This window comes from Muntiacus reevesi, chromosome 1 (genome assembly GCF_963930625.1).
Source record: "Muntiacus reevesi chromosome 1, mMunRee1.1, whole genome shotgun sequence".
Taxonomy (NCBI): Eukaryota; Metazoa; Chordata; class Mammalia; order Artiodactyla; family Cervidae; genus Muntiacus; species Muntiacus reevesi.
The window spans coordinates 111,757,300-111,779,798 of NC_089249.1; the positions used below are offsets into that span (position 1 = coordinate 111,757,300).

At 35.8% G+C, this 22,499-nt stretch overlaps 1 protein-coding gene across 4 annotated transcripts in view; it reads left to right on the forward strand.

Annotated features, from left to right (window-relative positions):
* Positions 1–22,499, forward strand: part of EVI5 (ecotropic viral integration site 5) — a 223,122-nt gene that overhangs the window by 169,618 nt on the left and 31,005 nt on the right. For all 4 annotated transcript variants that reach the window (XM_065908661.1, XM_065908652.1, XM_065908670.1 and 1 more), the window contains one exon: positions 21,054–21,149. In XM_065908661.1, coding sequence (XP_065764733.1) covers positions 21,054–21,149 — 96 coding nt within the window. The remainder of the gene's footprint in view (positions 1–21,053; positions 21,150–22,499) is intronic.

Below are 22,499 nucleotides of genomic sequence, written 5' to 3' on the forward strand. Positions count from 1 at the left end.
GCTTGTAGGAATTCATAGTATTTAGATGGGAGGAAATGGTGGTTAAAAATTGTTTCCTTCTCTTTGTGGAATTTTCCACCTTTATTTTGTTGATCCAAATGTTACTTACTAGTTGAGGACTATATTTTTGCATTAGTACTCTCTGCACTTTCCAAGTGGTAGAACAAAACACAGAAAAGTTTTTGCTCAGTTTGTTGAGGAAAACAGATGTGAATTGAATCTAAGCCTTCTGATACTTAACTGGAATTGAGTTTGTGTTTTGATTTTTATAAAAATAAATGTAAAAAAAAAATAATAAAAAAAATAAAAATAATAAAAATAAATGTATTAATTTGTCATAACCATATTAAAAGCTTCTGTTAGCTAAGCACATCTATAAAATTAATGCTGCTTTGTTATAAATAATGAAAAGTTTTAAATTTAAAACAGTTCTATTCAAATCCAAATTTGCGTTCCTTTCCTGGTACCCAGTAACATTTACCCACTTTCGTTAGTTTGCCCAACACATCACCTCTAGGGATGCCTCATATGGGCAATACCCCAACCACTCTTGGCTTAAAAACACCCACTCAGAATTCTGTTCTGACATAAAATGAGGGAGTTAGATTTAAATCAGTGTGCCCAGATCAGTAGGCAGTTTTGACAGAGATAGAGAGGAAGTGATAAAAATCTTTACCATTTAACTTAAGAAAGTGTATCTTAATAATGTAAAATTACAATGACATTACTAAATGATAGAGTTTATCATGAAGCTTTGTGATTAGTTTTTGTTTCTTAGTTTTCTTAGCTAATTTAACTTGTTAATAGTTTCACAGCAGGTGGTAGCTTATATGCCAACTCTTGACTAACAGACTTCTTTTTGGAGAATTTTTTCCCTTTTAAGTACAATGGTTTCTGTTTTGAGCAAGTTATTTAAATATTAAAATATTTTTCATTTTTCTTTCATAATCTTGCTTGAATTTTTAAGCATTTTAAAGTTAGGAAAATAGCTATTTTGTAATCTTATCTGGTCTTAATACTAGTTCTCAACAAAGAGAGTTAATGTATACAGAGTATTTTATTCAGTTTGCTATCTGGTCATTAGATATTGTAAATTATGTCAATTTTTTTTTTTTAACTAAAGTGCTCAGAGTTGGTTCTCTGATCTCTAACTTTAGTATGCAATTAAATATAAAGGAATTAAGTATCTAGAGGTTTTTAAGATATTGCTGTATCTAGGAATTAAGGATGTCATTCACTTACCTGAGACCAGCTCTTAATAGCATCTAAAGAATTAATGAAAGAATTAAGAATTAGATCTTCACTATCAGTGATCATCTTGGTGTTATTAAAAATTAGTTTAGGGAATTCCATGGTGGTCCAGTGATTAGGACTTGGTGCTTTCATGCCATGACCAGGGTTCAGTCCCTGTGTATGTATACTCGATTGTGTCCGACTCTTTGCCACCCCATGAACTGTAGCCGGCCAGGTTCCTCTGGCTATGGGATTTCCCAAGCAAGTATACCGGAGTGGGTTGCCGTTTCCTTTTCCAGGGGCTCTTCCTGACCCAGGGATCAAATCCACATTTCTTGCCATCTAGTGCATTGGGAGGAAGATTCTTTACCATTGCGCCAGCTGGGAAGCCCTTCTAGGAGAACTAAGATGCCATAAGTGGTGTATTGTGGCCAAAAAATTTTAAAAATAAAAATTAGTTTATGTTCACTTAGCACATAGATTTTGATTTCTAATACCATTCTCCAATAAAAGAAACCAATGCTCCTCAGAGAAGTAGCTGATTCCAGGCCTGGAACAGGAAATATACAAGGTGAGCCTGGATATCTTACAATGTCAGAAAGTAAGGAAGTGCTCCAAAACAAAAGAAAATAAAACCCTACATTAATGGAATAAAGAGGGGCCAACTGAAAAAGCTCCCAATGGCCAAAGGTAGAACAATATTTAAAATAGGGAAAAATTATTAACATAATAGTAGATTATAGATCAAGGTGCAGTGAGTTAATAAATTAATAAATGAGGAAGAAGAGATAAACCTCTATGCAGAAGAATTCCAAATAATTTTGTAAAAGGGAATCATAAATTTCTACTCTTTAAATGTAGGCTGTGCACAGTGACTTCCTTCCATGGAGTCCAGAATGGAAAGGGTAAGGAAAAAAGACTTTTTTTTTTTTTTTTAATATTTATTTGGTTGAATTGGGTCTTAGTTGTGGCGCTCTGGCTCAGTAGCTCTGCAGCACCTGGGATCTTAGTTCCCTGACCAGGAATTGAACCTGCATCCTCGACATTGGAAGGCAGATTCTTAACCACTGGACCATCGGGGGAGTCCCCAAGACTCACTTTTTAAAAGAAACCTGACAAAACACTGCCTAACCCAGATAATCAAATCAGCATCAACAGTTGTAAATCACACTGATAGTATATAGTCTTAATAGGATGTGATGAAATGGCACTTTACCTCTGTGGTCTTCCAGTAACCCATAATCACATTCTTACTATGAGAAAAATATCAGACAAATTTCAGTAGTGGGGCATCTGACAAAACATCTGACCAGCATGCCTCAAAGCTGTCAAGGTCATCAAAAACATGGAAAATCTGAGCGACTCACAGGCAAGAGGAACCTAAGGAGACACAGCAACCAAATGTAATGTGGTATCCTGCATAGATCCTAGAACAGAGAAAGGCCCTTGGGTTTAAAACAAAAAACAAAAACATCTAAGAAAAACTGAATAAACTTTAAATGTTAGTTACTAACAGTGTATCAGTGTTGGTTCATTAATTGTAACAACACAGAAGGTATTAATAATAGGGGAACAGTGCAGAGGAGTATATGGTACTCTTCTCAGTTTTTTGTAAATTTAAAACTGTTTGAGAATCAAAGTCTGTTATAAAAAATAATTTATGGGAATTCCCTGGAGGTCCAGGGGTCAGGACTCGGTGCTCTCTCTGCAAGGGGCCTGGGTTCAATCCCTGATCAGGGAACTAAGATCCCACAAGCCATGCAATGCTGGGGGCGGGGGGGGGGGGAAGCGGGTGGCATTTTTTTTTTTTTTTCAATTTTTTAAGAATTAAAAGTACTTTATAAAAATTCCGTGGTTTTTAGAAACCCCTGAAATTTGATAGAATTTTAAGTATTAGTCACAAAATTGATCTAATTCAATGGATTTATAAGAATTATTTTCTAGCTTTTGGACCTTGTGCAAATGCTTATTTTTTTCATGTGTATTTAACTGATCTAGTAAGAAACATCACTTTAAAAGTGTGTTTGTGTCAGTAGGGGAAGGAGACAGTGGAATAAATTGAGGGAATAGCATAGAAATATATATATTACCATATGTAAAGCAGATAGCAAGTGAGAATTTGCTGTGTGACAGAGGGCACACAACCCAGTGTTCTGTGACAACCTAGACAGATGGGATGGGGTGGGAGAAGGGAAGGGATTTCAGGAGGGACGGAACATATGTGTATACCTGCGACTGATTGATGTTGATGTATGGCAGAGGGCAACACAATATTGTAAAGCAATTATCCTCCAATTAAAAAAAGAAAATGCAATTAAATAAATCTTAGTAGTGAGAAAAAATTTTATTTTCTCCTTTCCATACTTTTCAACTTACTTTATTATTTCTTAAAAATATTTATATATACTTTTTTTTTTCTAGTTACTAAAACATAAAAGAGTATTCAAACCTTTTTGTCTGTGACTTGAAATTACAGGAAATTGTTTTAGAAACTTACCAATAGTACATGATATGAGTATGATTTGTTTTTAGATGTTTCAAATGAGTCACCTTGAAGTCATGGAGAGGCTACCATTTACCACATTTACTATTCTGAATAATTGTTCCTAAGGCAAAGTACAAATCAGTAAAAACCTACTAAAGCTTAGTGGTTGCTATTGATGTTTCAGTAAGGTTATGTTGATTAATCACAGTGATTGCTTATCAACTGTCACGGATTTACTCAAATCATTGTATTTTCTGCTACTATCATAATTTCATATGTAGTTATAATTTGCTTAATATATTTTGCTTTAACTGAAAAATATCACATTAGGACTTAGAAATTGTGCCGCTGCTTGCTGCAAGTTAATATGGTTGCCTCTGTGACCGTTGAACATAGTTTCATAATATAGCCTTAAAAAAAAGTATTATTTAACCTTTAAAACAGTCAAGATAGTGCCTTTTAAGGGTCTCTAAAGTGGTTTAATTTTTACTGGGTAGAAAAAGAGCTCGTATATATCTTTATGTAGCATAATCTCTCTTTTTATTACATTTTTTATCTTTGGGTATAATTTAAAATACTTTTTAACGTGAGCTTTACACTTGCATTTGAGACTAAGCAACCTGCATTGTGTCATGACCCTTCTAATACCACAAACCTTCTGTAATACTACTCTGAGCGAAAAACCCACATCCTATGTATAACCTTAGATTTATTTTGAAATCTCTATGAAGAGAGCTTAGAGAGATTACTAATTGTTTCTGTTATTTCCTTTAAGGGTGTGATGTCTATTTGTAAACCATGTTTTAAGTTTTACTTTGTCAGGCTTAAAATGTTAAAGTATATCAAGTACTGATTTCCTATTCAAGAGTTCCTGTATAAAAGTTTAAAAACTAAGAATTGGGTAGTATGTTAGATATCTGTACGGCATTCAAGAAAGGAGAAAGCAGTGGAACTGACAGTAGCCAATATTTCTAATATCACTGACCAGCACAATACTAATAAACAATTGCAATTTAAACAATAAGCTACCCCCAACTCCGTTTTATTCCCGCTCTTTTATTGCTTCCTATTTTAGGTTTGGTTTGTGTTCTTTGTGTAACTTCTTAAGATGGATGCATAAATCTAGCATTTTTAGTATTTAAAAGCATGGTTAACTACTCATCATAAGGAGAATGGTTAAACCATAGTAGATGCATATTTATAAAAGTCTGTATCTTTAAGAAAGAATAAGGAAAGCTCTGCAAGACATAATGAGAAAAATTATAGACAGTGTGTGTGATAATTCCATTTGTGTATGTTAAAAAGTGTCCACGTGTGTGTGTGTGTAAGTACACAGGGATGTCTGCTATGATATCTATCAAAGCCTGTCTGTGGAGAGTAAAGGGCTTGGTGCAGAAGAGTAAAGAGCACTCCAGTTTTTATTCCATATGAAATTATTTGATTACCACTATAATTTTTTAATGTACTTACATTTGAATAACTTTTGAGGTAACCATTGCTAGAATAGAAATAAGAATTAGAGCCTCCAAATAATTATAGGAAAATAGCAATGAAGAATACTTGGTCAGCCTAGCAAAAATGTCACTTTTCTCCTCTGGCTTTAAAGTCTTTGAGTGGTCTGGGTCCTGCCTACTTCTGTGACTGAATCATAAACCACATTCCCCTTCATGTCATGCTCTAGCAGTACCAACTTTCTTTTTGTTTCTTGAACCAAGCTTTTTCACTCTTACAGGTTTTTGCTCTTGCTCTTTCCTATATTTGGAATGCTATGCTCCCTGATCTTCCCATGGCTGATTCCTTCTCATCATTTATATCTAAATTTAAAAGTCACCAACTCATAGAGGTTTTTCCTGACCACCTTTGTCAAGTAAATCCCTAATGCTGTTACTCTCTATTTCATCATTGTGTTTTATATTATTTGTAGCTCTTATTAATGTCTGAAATTACCTTCACTTTAAAAATTAACTCACACACACATGTAATATATTAGAACCTTGTTTGTCTTATTAACTGCTGTACACTGTGTACCTGGCATATAACGGGTGATCAAAAATTAATTGTTGAGTGAATCTTAGGGAGCAGGAAGCAGCCATGTGTATGAAAACTTAATATTCTTATGCCACAAGATTCAGTTCAGTTCAGTTCAGTCACTCAGTCGTGTCTGACTCTTTGCAACCCCATGAATCACAGCACACTAGGCCTCCCTGTCCATTACCAACTCCCAGAGTTTACTCAAACTCGTGTCTATCGAGTCGGTGATGCCATCCAGCCATCCCATCCTTTGTCGCCCCCTTCTCCTCCTGCCCCCAATCCCTCCCAGCATCAGGGTCTTTTCCAATGAGTCAGCTCTTCGCATGAGGTGGCCAAAGCATTGGAGTTTCAGCTTCAGCATCAGTCCTTCCAATGAACACCCAGTACTTATCTCCTTTAGGATGGACTGGTTGGATCTCCTTGCAGTCCAAGGGACTCTCAAGAGTCTTCTCCAACACCACAGTTCAAAAGCATCAATTTTTCGGCACTCAGCTTTCTTCACAGTCCAACTCTCACATCCATACATGACCACTGGAAAAACTATAGCCTTGACTAGACAGACCTTTGTTGGCAAAGTAATGTCTCTGCTTTTTAATAAGCTATCCAGGTTGGTCATAACTTTCCTTTTAAGGAGTAAGTGTCTTTTAATTTCATGGCTGCAATCACCATCTGCAGTGATTTTGGAACCACAAGATTAGGTAGGTTCAAAGTACTGCTTTTCTTGAGATATAATTGATGTACAGTATTATATAAGTTTTAGGTGTTTAAATACTGAACAAAATTCATTTGTTTAAATACTGTATTTAGGTGGACTAAAACTGCACTTATAATTTCCTACCCCAACCATCTAACAAAATAGTAATTTTTTTTAAGGCATATGCTTTCCCACTAAAAGGATCTTAGTCTTTCAAATAAACTTTCAAAGCAAAAGCTAAGGAAAGAAAGAAAACTGTTTTAGAGCACTGCTGCTGCTGCTGCTGCTGCTAAGTCGCTTCAGTTGTGTCCGACTCTGTACGACCCCATAGACAGCAGCCCACCAGGCTCCTCCGTCCATGGGATTCTCCAGGCAAGAGTACTGGAGTGGGGTGCCATTGCCTTCTCCGGTTTTAGAGCACAGAGGCCTACTAGAGCTCAGCTTCTAACCTGAACTATCTTCCCCTCTCCTTTGTCACCATGCTGTATAAGTAAGTCAGCAAAACCCTCAGAGCATTCAGTCATGTCCCAAATGTGGCCAGAAGGAAAATGAGTATGTTTGACTGAGATGTTGTAGAAACTTTTAGAAGTAACAACCCAGTGAAAGAGATTAGAAAGTGAACATCTGAGTCTTAATTAAAGTGAAGGCCTTGGAACAACACACTCTATTTGGGAAATTATCTGAATCCTGAAGCCCAGGTTTTGGCCTGTATCCCCCCAGTTATGTAATACGAAATATCCAAGAAAATCTCAGAAGAATAAACAGAGCCCTTGTTTAGGCAGGTTCTTCCTTTCCCCATGCTACCCCTGAGAGCATGGAGAAATTAAATAAAACAAACTTGAGCATGGAGGGCACACAGTAGGCCCCGGCAGTTGGTGATGGACAGGGAGGCCTGGCGTGCTGCGGTTCATGGGGTCGCAAAGAGTCGGACACGACTGAGCAACTGGACTGACTGACTGGGAATAACTGAGCAGTCACCTGGCCTTGAGTGTGATGAGAAGAAATGGCACAGCAGCTTGGTATGTGTTATTACAGCAGAGAAGAGAGAAATACCATTCAGAAAGATCTCCAACCAAGAAGAAAGATAATTCAAGAGAGGAGCTGCAGTTACTTCACACTGTAAAACAACTAAATGTGAATTTAATAAAATTAAGAAATCAAAAAATAATTTACAAGTGCAGTGAGGTAAGAAGGAAGATTGTACCACTAAGGAAATAAATTAAAGCCCAATGATGCTTTTGAATTGTGGCATTGGAGAAGACTCTTGAGAGTCCCTTGGACTGCAAGGAGATCCAACCCGTCCATTCTAAAGGAGACCAGTCCTGGGTGTTCATTCACTCTAATACTTTGGCCACCTGATGTGAAGAGCTGACTCATTTGAAAAGACCCTGATGCTGGGAAAGATTGAGGGCAGGAGGAGAAGGGGACGACAGAGGATGAGATGGTTGGATGGCATCAACGACTCAATGGACATGAGTTTGGGTAGACTTCGGCAGTTAGTGATGGACAGGGAGGCCTGGTGTGCTGCAGTTCATGGGGTTGCAAAGAGTCGGAGATGACCGAGCGACTGAACTGAACTGAACACCAATTGCAGAAATCACAAAAGAATCACCTAATTCAATGGACCATGCTGAAAATTGGACTATTGGCATAGAAGAAAAGCTTGAGAAAATATTCACAGTGAATGTAGAGGTTAAGAATGTAAAGCGTATTAGTTAATGGTTATGGATGACAGACAGATACTCTTTAACACTGAGGATAATTGGTATCCCACTGCAAATGGAAAGAATATATATGTAAAAATAAGCAAGAAGAGGGCCTTGAAATTAATGAAGATACAGATATGCAAATTAAAAGAATACCCCGTGTTCTAGGAAAATTTGGCACAATGCTCCATGAACACTTAAAGCAAATTGTCTACAAAGTTGTATGGGAAGGTTAAAGACTTGTCCTCCAGATTGCTGACAGCATACTCAGTGCCAGAAGTCGGCAGAGCAATGGCTGTGCTGCAGCCTTCAGTACGATAGCCACTAGCCAGTCTCTTGTGGTCGTAACCTCATGTTGCACAGTAGCTGCTAGCTACCATATTAGATAGTGCAGATAGAGAACATTTCTATCACTGCAGAAAGTTACCTTAGTGCTAGTCTACAACATTTTGAGTTTGGCTGACCCAGAAATATTATAGCCAAGCAATGTGTAAACCAGACAAACAGGTTGACATTTTCCCGTGTAAAAGGTTGGTAGGTTACTACTCTCATAATCTTGAAAAAAATTACTAGATAGTGAAATCCAACTTAAAACAAGTTAAAATAAAGAATGATGAAATACAGGCACTACTTGGGAAAATGGAAAAATACTGAATCTGTTTAAATATAGAGCCAACACCAAAAAAAATATGGGAATAATGGTTACAAGTGAGAGAGTTGTTTTTATTTTTTTTAATAAACTTTGACAATGTAAAAATAACATAGCTAATAAAAATCTAAAAGTGGAGGAGAAGGGGACTTGAAAGCAGGTATGAATGCAACTCATATCCAAGCAAGATAGTCGATCAACACCACGTACATTAAAAACGTTAATAAAAAGGTAGACTCTAACATCTTAATGATTTTTATAATCTCTTTTATTTTGAGGTTTTCTAAAAAAGGAAATTATCTCATACTGAAGACATGCTTTGCATTCACTATATTTTGTTTTCCTGTTAATTTCAGCTGTTTAATTTTCATTTTTGTATTTTTAGCTTTTTTTAAATTGCTTAAAGAGAACATGTAAGTTTTACAGAAACAAATATTTTTCTTAAAGTCTGGCTGCACGTATTACATATTCCAAGATGTTAACATTGATCAATTCTGAGGAGTATGAATAGAAATAATTGTTACTCTCTTTGTTTTTTTAATTAAAATTCTTTTCCTGCATTTTCCTCCTCAAGTATTTAAGTTCCAATGTACAAAAGGTGAACTCCAAATCCTAAGCTAAAGGTGATTAATGTTTGATGGAGGAATATATGCAGAGGAAAAATGACTCTGGAAGACTGTAACTGCATTATTCACAGCCAAGCCAAACCACCTCACTGAAATTGTTGAGAAAGGAAATTAATTTTATAGTTCAGTTCACTCGCTCAGTCGTGTCCGATTCTTTGCAACCCCATGGACTGCAGCACGCCAGGCCTCCCTGTCCATCACCAACTCCGAGAGCTTACTCAAACTCGTGTCCATTGAGTCAGTGATGCTGTCCAACCATCTCATCCTCTGTCGTCCCCTTCTCCTCTCATTTTCAGTCTTTCCCAGCATCAGGGTCTTTTCAAATGAGTCAGTTCGTCACATCAGGTGGCCAAAGTATTGAAGTTTCAGCTTCAGCATTAGTCCTTTCAGTGAATATTCAGGACTGCTTTCCTTTAGGATGGACTGGTTGGATCTCCTTGGAGTCCACGGGACTCTCAAGAGTCTTCTCCAACACCACAGTATGAGTTACTAACTTGAAATTTATAAACTATTATTGACATTATGTGACTGTCTTTGGTTTATCTTTTATTTTCTTGTACCTTGGTCTCCCTTGACTTCACAAGGGATGGGATTACTGAATTTTTAAGTAATATTTTAATTTTTTCATGCTAGCCCTTTATACTTAAAGTGTCTGGCTCCCTGTCAAGTTCTGTCAGGGGTGGGGAGGAGGCGCTGTACCACGTGGTTTGCAGGATCTTAGTTCCCCAACCAGGGACTGAACCCATGCTGCCCACAGTGGAAGTGCAGAGTCCTAGCCACCGGACTGCCAGGGAAGTCCCCCTATCAAGATCTAATAGGTTGATAAAGATGCTTCTTAGCAAAATCATCTGTATGTGTATGCTTTAAACAGGCCACAGAAAGGCATGTCTTATCCTTGAGATGAATATATAATATAGGAGTCATATATATGGTCATCTGATGCTAAGGAAGGTAACATGAGAAAATTTGACAGCTAAGGACTGAATTCCCCAACTTTTGGCTTACTAACACTCTTTACAGAGGGTCCAGAAAAAGATAAATGAGTAACATAAGCAATATCATTTTTGGAAAAAACTCTAGCACATTTCCTGTTGTGATTTGTCTTAGAATTAAGGTACTAGTAGTGAAATCTGATTTCTATTCTTGGCTCGCCATGTGATCCTTGATAAGTTAGCCATGAGTCTGTTTAATCTTCTAGTGCTGTTACCAGGCTGTGCTTAGATCAAGTCATCTATGAGGACAATACTCTAGTAAAGCACCTTACCAAAAAAGAACACTTATTATGAGTCTGTCAGTCTGGAGAAAATCTGGTCAAAAGAAAGAAGTGCTGATATAAGAATCCAGAGGATGAAAATAATTGGTCTAGATCATAATTATCATCAACCTGGGAAAGCACAATAGAGAAATAAAAGTGATGGATAGCAAACTGACCGAGTGTTGAAATGATGTTTGCATAGATCTGGGAAGGCTTTTTGTAACTAATTCTTCAGAAGTCTTGGTTTCTTAGACGGTACTCCCCAAAGGATTTGTCCGGTATTAACTCAGCCTAGCATAACAGTGTTTATCTGTAGTAAAATGGATACATCATCATATATCCTTTCCTCATAGGGGAAAAGTGAAACAAAAGCTGCTCTACCTTGCATAAGAGTACCTATTTGGAGTTAAGTTTGTGGTATCAAAAACAAAAAGCCAAGAAACAAAACAGAGATAAATCTTTCACTGAGATGATAACCCCCATGACATGAATTTTAAAGGAAATTAAAATATGACAATTTCAACTATCCAGAAGATGAATCACGTTTTCTTCAGTTACAGTTTTCTAGCAATGAGCACTCTCTCAGTAAGCAAGATAAAGCTTAATGAGTGGTTGTTTTATGGTTTTGTTGTTTTTAAAAAGGTTAGGTAGGACAGTTACTAATTCCTAGAGGGTGCATGCTGGAATATATAGTAGTAAAATGTCGTACCAGCAGTTAACATTCAGATGGTTCAAACAATACATATAAATAGAACAAAAGCAAATGTGGCAAAACAGTAATTGGTGAATTTAAGGAGTATATGGATATTGTACTGTAATCAGCTTTTCTGTAGATTTAAAACTTGTAAAAACTAAAAAGCTAGAGAAAATTTTTGCAAGAAGTTAATGATAGACTACATGGTTTTATATTTGATCTAGGGTGCTTTCTACTACCTTATCTACACATCTAGTATATTAAGTAGGTGTTAACTGGTTAAATTCTTTAAAAAAAAACAAAACCTTCTAAGCAGATTATCTGGTTGTAAAGAGTATGAAAAAACCTATGACTTGAAACACAGCTTTTAAAATCTGCTATCTTCCTGTCTAAGGAAGTGTCCTTCCTGTGGCAATATAGGGTAAGTTATAACCAGCATTAAAAACATAGATAAAAAAACAAACAAGAATGGACTCTTAGGCTTGGCTATTACAATTTCTCTTTAAAAATGAGACAAACCTGGGCTCCTGCCTCTTTTCTTACTGCCACAATACTTTTTAATGTTGTACACTGCTAAACCACACTTTTCTCCCAAACACTTGTTCAAAGCAACTTAACAACATATTTATCTCAGTTTTGTTGCAGCATAACATGCAAAATCATGCTCCTTAGAGCTATAGAGCATACACTTCATGTTTTTTCTTCCATCTTTAAGCTTGATATGCATCACCATACTCAATTGTTAAACCTTTTAAATAGTATGTTGGCGTATAGTAGATATAGGTGAAGATATTTCTCATTAAAATGTCTACTTTCTGCTGTGGCTTGCACAAATGCATAATTCATTTTTTCCCTGCTGACCACAGCATTTATGATTTTTCAATCAATAGGTTGAAAATATTCCAGTGACAGAATATTGTCACATCCTGAGCACAGTCCAACTCTACCTCGTTCTTTCTATGACTAAAGCTGCCAAAAGTTGCAGTACCAAAACAGGTAAAGACATATGCCTAAGGTTGTTAATCAACAATATAGGTGGTTGAATACCAGAATCACTACTCTAAGTAAAAGATTTCTGTGTACACATTTATGGGTTATATTAAAGAACATAACTCTGGGGCTATAACAATCTGTTACCTGATTAAAAATTTACAGAATTGGACTCCATTTTCTCTTTATTTTTTGCTGTATCTCCTCATAAATATTAGGGTTTTTTTTAAGTTTTAAAAGAATTGTTTTCTTGGTCCCCAGATTTTTGGGTTTTTTCTTCATTCTTTAGAACAATTAGTTTTCAGTCTTACGGGTCATATGTGTAGAATTTTCTCAGATCCTAAACATTTTATTTAGTTCCTCATCATACATTACCAAACTTTAAAATTATATTTTCTTTTTGAGAGCTAGGTTAACCAAGAAAGGGATTTGAGTTCAAAATTGAACCAACCTCTGTAGACAGGGAACTGACCAGCTGAAACTATCACAGAAATAACGTGAAGTGAAACTGATAGCAGAATTGAAAGAAATTAAAGAACCCTTGACAGCGTTCTTCTGTTTTTGCTTTTAATTTGTTCTGGAAGCATTGAGACTATTTGTAAATAAGTTTATGAGGTCTTGGTCATTTACCTGAACATTCACTGTTGTTGTAGTTTAAAAAATATCTCCTTTTTTTTTCAATATATAAAAATACACTACATAAATTCTGTAATGAGTATCAACTCATAAAATATTGAGATTTTTAAGAAATAAACATTTTATACTTGGCATATAAATTTTAGATTTGTGTTTTTTAAAAAATAGTTAATTTCAAAGGTAGTTCAAAGCAGTGCATTTCAGTGTAGTTTTGTCACACTGATTGTCAGAATCACCCCTTGTTTAACTCTCAGAGTACACTGATTTCAAGCTCTATTCCCAGACATTTAGAATTCAGTAGATCAGAAATAAATTCTCTTAATCTGTAAGTTTACAAAACTCCCAAAGTAATGTTTTTTTCATGATCGTCTTTGGGAATCATTGTTTTAAGCATTTCATAGGTTGTGTTGATTACATTATATGGTGTTTGTTTCCTTGGGCTTCCCAGGTGGTGCTAGTGATAAAGAACCTGCCTGCCAATGAGACATAAGAGAGTGTTCAATCCCTGGGCCGGGAAGATCCCCGGAAGAGGATACAGCAATCCACTCCAGTATTCTTGCCTGGAGAATCCCTTGGACAGAGGAGCCTGGCAGGCTACAAATCCATAGGGTCTCAAAGAGTCGGACTTGACTAAAGTAACACATGTGCATTTACTTAGACATATTTTTAAAAATATTTATTAGATAGGATGTTTTATTGCAGGTAACAGAAAATCCAATTCTGGTTTTGTTTATGGCATAAATAATATGGCTTAAATACTAAATGGTATTTATTGGCTTATGTGCCTGAAAAGTCCAGAAGTAAGTTGTGCTTCAGGAAAAGTTGAGTTTGAGCTCCATCTTATATTTAACCATGATTCTTAAGGCTCTACCCTCCTGATCATTTTTATCTTCTGGAGGTTTTCCTTATTGTGTTAAAATGGCTAACAAGTGAGCTTTATACCCATGTGTCATAATATCCAGAATAAGAAACTATACCCCATACTTTCTGGCAAAAGTTTTGAGTGTCACGCTTTGAGAAACTCGTGAACCAATCACTATGCAAAATAGATGTGTTTATCTTGTTTGGGTTAAACTCCACCAATCAGGGCCTACCTATGGAGTTGAGGATCAGGATAATTCTAGTCCTATTACTACTACATAATGAAGGAGAGAGAATGGATCTTGAGGTAACAACCATAAAATCTACTGTATGTTATTATAGAGATGAACTATAACTTAGCCTGCTCCAAAATTATATTCTGTTTAATGAAGTACTAATTGTATGATTTAATCATATTCATTTTTCATTTCTTGAGTTTTCAGTAAAATGTGAAGAAAGCAGTGTCCATTCTAGAGCAAAACATGGATTTCTGTTTTGCTTGTTTTACTTTTTGTCCCCACTGCTTGGCATGTGGAATCTTAGTTACCAGGGGTTGAACCCATGTTCCCTGAAGTAGAAACATGGGTCTTAACCACTGGACTTCCAGGAAAGTCCCAAAACATGGATTTTTAAGTGAAGAATCGTGAACTTTGGGAGATGAGTACAATTTGGACCAAGTGCTTACTTTTTAGCAAACTGGGAAGGGAGAGGAAATTAGTTGTTTTTTATTGATGACTTCTTCCAGTACTTTATTATGAAAAATTTCAAAAATACAGAAGTTGAAAGAATTGTATACTGAACACCATAAATTCACCACCTCCATTCTAAATTAATATTTTGATATATTTGTTTTATCTCTTGCTTCATCAGATACTTACCTATCCACCATTCTAGCGAATTTATTTTTTCAGTGCATGTCAGCGTAAGTTAAAGTTGTCATACTTTACCCCAGTCACTTAAGCTTGCATATTATTAACTAGAATTATTAATGACCTTTTGACTAAGAGGTTCATATATAAAGCTCAGTTACTTGAGGCTTTAATATGAATTACATTATTTCATACATCATAATGATAATTCCTAAAATTATTTTTCAAAAGTAGATCCAAGTGTGAAATGTACTTTTAAAGCTTTTATAAATGTTACTTTATGCTCTCTTGATGTAAAGTTTCTTTTGCTGTGTGACAAAAAGTATTTAAGATCTGTTCATTGAAATTACTGAATGCCAAAATTGTTGACACATTGGATCTGTCTTCCTTTAAGTTTGTTACTTACTTATTAGTTTTGCTTAGGAAACCAGTTAACTGGCAATCTGTTGTTATCAGCTGGACCAAAACAAAACCTCAAGAAAATTCAGGTTCCTGGTAAGTTTACCACTGTAGCTGACATTTTCCCACCATCTTATCAGAAAGAACCATGTGGACATTTCTCGAAAATAAAAAGGTGTAAAAATACTTTGAAAAAAAACCCTTAAACATTAGATAATTGAATGAACTGCCACAGAAGTGAAATTAAATTGATACCTACTTATTAGACTATAATAGTTAATTATATATTTTTTGGTGGTGTAAGCATACAGTTATTCAGTTTTTATATTTAAAAAGAATCTTTGAAAGACTTTATATTAACATATTTAAATGAGACCCTATTTGTAGAATATAAAATCATAGACTTACAGATAAAACGTCATTTTTATACATTTCAGTTCATTATATAGCATTCAGGACATCTCTTACTTTTTATCTCTGTTATTGAAATATCAGCTATGTTCCCTTAAAGCAGGCTATTGAATCACATACCCCAAGTGGCGCTTTCCACTTGCACCTGTCGCCCTGGTGTGCTCCTCGTGTGTGACGGTGTGCCTGGATGGTCGTTGTCTTCTCCTGGGGTCACTGTTAAAGCCTGGAGCTGCTTAATCACCCCTCTTCTTTCTTCAGTTTAGCCAGTGCCTTACAGGTTGTTTACTGGGGTCTCTGTCCACAGAAACAGTGATTTAATAGGCATCAGAATGTTTTTATTTATAAAAGTTTTTTTTTAAAAAAAAACTAATTTAATCTTTAAAAAGAACAACTATATGCAGTTAGATTTCATCAAATATATAGTGTTTCTCTTTGAAATTCTGCCTTTTTTCCTACAATTAATAGACATTGAAAGAACACCTATTTTTTAACTATAAAATATAAAAGGGCTTCTTTGATTTTCACAAGTATCTTTCAGGAGTCTTCTTTTTTTAAGTTGAAAGCTTTCCATTTTTTATTGTAAAATTTCTTAACTGCTCTGTTTTTTCATTAAATACTACCTTTCCTCCAAGGAAATCAAAGTGCTATAACAAACTTTTTAGCCAAACCCTACAATGACCCACCTTTGGAAGAAACAAATCTTTGGAGTCATTTGACCGTTTTTTGTAAAACAGACTTAATGATTTCTGTCTTGCCAAGCCTTTTTTTCAGTGGTCTTAATTATCATTACTGGTCATTCTACAGCCATTCAGATCTAAAGCACTCCTGCATTCTTACAGTTTTAGCACTTACCTTGGGCTTTGTCATTTTTTGTTGTTGTTTAGTTGCTAGTCATGTCCAACTCTTAGTGACCCCATGGTCTATAGCCTACCAGGCTCCTCTATCCATGCGATTTTCCAGGCAAGAACACTGGAGTAGTTTTGCCATTTTATTTACCCTGAAAATTTTACATGATCCCACATGATAACATTGCTCTGTGATGACCAAAATCTCAAGACTTTTACCTTTATTGAGGACCTAATTAAAAATCACCTTTATCCAAGTATGATTCCAGACCGTAAACATTTAGTTTATTTCATTCAAAAGGATATCTTCCAAGTAGTAGATTGCGCTTACCATTTAATCACCTATTTCAAGAGAATTAATATGACATAGTTGTAAAATTAGACTAAAATAAAAAGCCAGCTGAACACATGTATTAAAATGGGTAATTCTTATCAGGTTTCCTGACTTTGGAAATGTAGTTACTTACTAAAAATATGCTCCCCTTCCTCATGTCACATACAGGGTTTAGAAAGTACATTCTGTAAGAATAATGGCTTTATTTTATTTATATTAATGAATATTCTCCCTCCAAAATTTTGTTTTCTACATTCTTTCTTGTCTTCCTTCTTCTTTCAGTTACTCACTACTTAATCCTTTCTACCTGACATCATCTTTTCCATCTTTGAGATATACAGGACTAAAAGTGGACTAAGTCTAGAGCCAAGGAAAATCTTAGAATGAGATGTAGTCATGCAACAGACTGAATTTAGGTGGTGGGCTCATTAGTCTTTATTTTATTACACTGTTGTTCTTATTATTCCTTTGAAATGTTTCATTTAAAAAGTGGATGATTAAAAATAAGATGCAGGCATAAGAACATGTAAGTCGTATTGGACAACTGTAAATTGATAATATGGATCATATTAGCTTAGGGTCATAGATGCAAGTAGCTGTAGCATTTTAAATTCTTTTGGTGTTGCAATTCCTGTTTAAATCGGCGGAAAAAGTGCAAGTGCTAGCCATTTAGTCATGTTCTACTCTTTGCGACCCCGTGGACTGTAGCCCACCAGGCTCCTCTGTCCATGGGATTTCCTAGGTAAGAATACTAGAGTGGCTTGCCATTTCCTCCTTCTCAACCCAGATATTGAACCTAGGTCTCCTGCATTGCAGGCAGATTTTTTACCGTCTGAGCCACCAGGGAAGCCCTTAAATCAGCAGAGGCTAAAATAAGTATTTTTGTAACAAATCCAAGAAAGCTAATTTGTGAATCCTTTGCATAGATCTCCATACATTCTGTTTCATTATTTCTCATGTTCAGAGTGCCGCAATTTAAGGTAGAAAACGTGTCATCTATTGTTGTGACTCTTGAGCATCCAGTTCACTCAGTCTTTCATTTAAGTGTCCTTGTCTAGGAAATAGGAATAAAAATAGCATCACCGACTGAATGGACATGAATTTGAGCAAGCTCCAGGAGATTATGAAGGACTGGGAAGCCTGGAGTGCCTCAGTCCTTGGGGTCTCAAAGAATCGTACACAACTGAGGGACTGAACAACAACAGTTATACACGGTTGTTGTGATAATTACATGTAAAGGGCTTAGAACAATTCCAAGCTCATTGTAAACCTGTCTTTCTCTACTACCACTCCTCCAATAGAGAAGCTCTACAGAAAATTGAGTAGCTATTTTCTCAATTGTTCTAAGGATGATACAAAGCTAGTACCATTTTAGATGCATAGGAGGTAAGTTAGATCATTACATACAAGGATACTTTAGGCATTAGGGCTTAGTTCCTGTGATAGGTAATATGAGTTTGTATGCTCAGTCATGTCCAACTCTGCAGCGCCGTGGACTGTATGTAGGCCCACAGACTCTTCTGTCTATGGAATTTTCCAGGCAAGAATACTGGAGTGGGTTTGCCATTTCCTTCTCAAGGCATCTTCCTGACCCAGGGATTGAACCTGTGTCTCCTCCATTGCAGGCAGATTCTTCACCCACTGAGTCACCGCGGAAGCCTGTGGGGGAACCTCAATTGTGAAGGCCTAATAAGTGCTCCAGATATGTTAGCTTTTTTTTTTTTTTGGTTGCAAGTGACAAATCCACATTCAAACTGGTTTAAATAATCAAGAGATTTTATTGGTTTATATAAATTAAAAAATCAGTAAGGAAGGCTTCAGAGATGGTTTGATTAGGATTCTGTTTTGGTATCCTTGCTGTTCTATTGGTTCTGCTATCATTTCTCTGGGCATCGTATTAATATTTCTAACTAAGTTTTCAAAAGAATTTTTATCTTAAATATGGGAATATGGCTAAAAACCATAAGGTGTCTTTTGTATGTATTTTGAAGGCCCTGCATGTTTGAAATATAGTCATTGTTAATTCTTTTTTTAGATGATTATGTGTGATATCCATGTGTTTAAATGTATAAGAAAAGTTTTAAAGCCTGTGGAGTAGGGAATGGCAGTCCACTCCCGTAGTCTTGCCTGGAGAATTCTGTGAACAGAGGAGCCTGGTGGGCTACAGTCCATGGGGTCACACAGAGCAGACACGACCAAGCGTTAACACTGACTAGACAGAAACAGTAGTTGTTCTTTTGTTGTTGTTTAGTCACTAAGTCATTTCCAACTCTTTTGTGACCCTATGGACTGTAGCCTGCCAGGCTCCTCTTGCCAGGAAATTTCCATGGAATTTCTCAGGCAAGAATCCTGGAGTGGGTTGCCATTTTCTTCTCCAGGGTATCTCCCCGACCCAGGGATCAAACCCGCATCTCCTGCATTGCAGGTGGCTTCTTACCACTGAGCCACCAGGGAAGCTCAATTGCTTTTTTACCTCTGTACAAAAACTAGTTACATCAAACTGCTTCAGCAGGCCACATTTCAATAAAAGGTTTTTAAGTCAAATTGCCATAAGAAAAGAAGGGAAGGATCGTATAGGAATAACTTGATGAAAGGCTCGCAGAACAGAGTAAAGGGTACATAAGGATGAAATGAAGGTGGCAGGAATAGAGTAACACAGAAGAGCAATCTTTTTTTTTTTTTTTTTTAAGTTTAAAAGAGCAGTCTTGTTGGGGTGGTTGCCATTACTCTGCAGAGGAGCTGCCCATCCTGTTGCCGAGGCAGTTCTGGCTAGTTCTTTTTTTTGCCAAGGATGTTAGGGGAGGGCATGTGGAAGCAAAGTAGAGGCTGCATGTGGTTACAGTCAGAGTTCCAAACCAGATTATGTCCAGATCCCTTCTTCCTGTGAGTGGAAAGACATTTTCCACATTGGAAAATGCTCTTCACTATAACCGATCATACTCAAGGTAATTGTATAGAACCTAAGGCACCTTTTAAAACTTACTTTTAAGTAACTGATAAATGTTTAGATACCACTAAGATAACTTTTACAGGAACTCCAGAATTCTCTCAAATCACAATGTATTATCCTTCTGCTGCATGCTGATATTGAATGATCTTCAAGTACTATTCTTGAGATAATAGCAAGTGTAGAACAGTTTGTATGGTGTCTATAGTAAGAGTAAAAATATGTGTGTATACATGTGAGTTTATAAATGTGTGTATACATGTGAGTTTACGCATGTCTGTACAAAATACCATGGGAAGACTACATGAAAAAAACTGTTAACAGTGGTTGTCTCCATGAAAAGAAACTGAGAGGTGGCTATTAAAGGTAAATTGGTACTTTTCTGGTATCAGGAGTTGCTCAGTAGTTTTCAGTAGATGTCTCCGGATCAGAGCTTCTTAACATTTTAAACATCAAACATGGCCTCCTAAACAAATAATCTGAAGACACCAAAAACAATCCTGTTTTTTTTCCTTTACCTTAAAAGTTGACATTTGTTTTCAGGTGGTGTAAGAAAAAGGCAGTTCCTCCTCTTTCCAGTCTGTCTCCCTGGAAAATGATTCCATCATGATTCTGTAACTAGTTCTCAGGATTGGAGCACCTTTTAATCTCATTCCTGAGCTAATTCAACAGAAGCTATTCAGAGCCATCTTCCCTTTGTAAGAGGGTTTTGAAGAACCTTTTTTCTCTTTTTTTTTCTCCTTTCTGTTCCCCATCAAAAGCAACTTCCTACTGTAATTGTAGGAGGCTTACCACCTTCCCAATTAAGCATTGAAATCTCTTATGGAATGGATAGAAAAGCATTTACCCTCAAAATGACTAAATAAATGGCTTTCAAATTCTAGGGTAATTTGTTTCACTAGTAGACCCTTTCAATTATTGATTTCTAAGAGCCTCTCAAAAGATACAGTTTATAAATTGTGCTAATTATATTAATACAGTTAGTTAAAGTTAAGTCGCTCAGTCGTGTCCGACGCTTTGCGACCCTGTAGACTGTAGCCCACCATGCTCCTAGTCCATGGGATTCTCCAGGCAAGAATTCTGGAGTGGGTTGCCATTTCCTTCTCCAGGGGATCTTCCCGACCCAGGGATAGAACCCGGTCTCCCGCATTGCAGGCAGACTCTTTAACCTCTGAGCCACCAGGAAAGCCTGTTAATACAGTTAATCAGCATTATTTAGAAATAGTATAGTTTACTATTAACTTTACAGAAATAGCTTGAGAATATATTTGTTCAGAATTTAGCCAGTTAAAGGATATTCCTTTATGCTGTCCTGTATCTTCAAATACTTAAGTACATGCTGTGAAAATTGTCTCTTGATTTTGCTTTGTTATATTGTCACAAAACAGAAAGAAGAAGGAAAGCTTCAAGGACAGCTTAACAAGTCTGATTCTAACCAGTACATTAGGGAACTGAAAGATCAGATAGCAGAGCTGAATCATGAGGTAAGTGATAAATTTTGATCTTCACATATTTCTTTCTTCCTTCCTCTGTATTGTGACAACACTTTATTATTGCTTATGATTGACTCTTTCATGGTAAATATTTTTTTGTGAATCTTTGATTATTATTAATAATAACATTTTAGAAGATTATCTTCTGTTTAACACATTTTTCTGTTCTAGTATTGAGGATTTGATTTCCTTAAACCTCTTTAATCATATCTGAAATGATCAATTAATGTTTGTATGGCAAATATTTTACTTTTTTATTGAGAGCTGAAAACACTTGATAGTTTGCCTGGGTTTCCAAGTTACTTCAATTAAACTAAAATTTTCTTTTTATCTTTATAGTAGATTTGTGGTATTACCGTTGTGACTAAAGGGAAGTCTTTTTTACTCTTGTCTTCTTTTTCACTTCATAGCAGTATTACTGAGATTGCAAAAAAGGATACTTGCCTAATATCAGTTAACAGATTTCTTAGTATCTGAATACTTTTTAAACTGGCACTAACTTGAATCTGTGAGCGTCAACTCATGAAATTTTCAAGTAGTTTTTACTAGATAGTTTTATTATACTAGGTAATTTAAATTATTTAAAATAATGTATTTTGACTAGAGAGACACTTTTTAATTAATGTGATTCTAGGTCAGTTTCCTTGGGTTTTTTCTAATGATAACTATCTGACTAAACATAAATGGAAAAGTATGCTTCTTATATTGAACTATTTGTACAATAATGTTTATTCACAGTCATTTGAAGGGGTAACATAAACCTCGCTTCTTAAGAAAGAAACTAATTTTCTTCACTAAATTAATTTAACCTCAAAGGAAAAAGTTTGGACATTACCCTTTCCTGGTATTACACTCTTCAGTTAAAGTCTGTGTTTTGGGTAATACCTCCTGGAGGCAGTCAATCTAAGTAAATTCTGAATGAAAAGAAAAGCTAACAAAAATGATAAATCTTAGATGTGGTTTAATTTAATTTGCCTTGAAGTTTTGTAGATCTTTCCTATAAATACTGATTTTTCAGCTGTGGTAGCATTTGAGGGATCCAAGATCATGTTTATCTTATTTATGTGAATTTTTTATAATCTGATATGATAGTAATACATGAAAGAACAAGTTACAAATAAGCATATTCTAGAGATTGTTATTGAGAACCCTAGGGGATTATTCCTTAGGTTCAAAAGATTTTCTCAAAGGAAATTTTGGCTGAAATAAGTCAATCTCCCATTTATAATTTTGACGTCTAGTGATAAGGGAACGTATCTTAACTAAAAATAATGATACTCTCGCCTCAGCAGGAATGGCAGAAAATAGTTAACTTGAGGTTTAACTTTAATGTCAGATTTT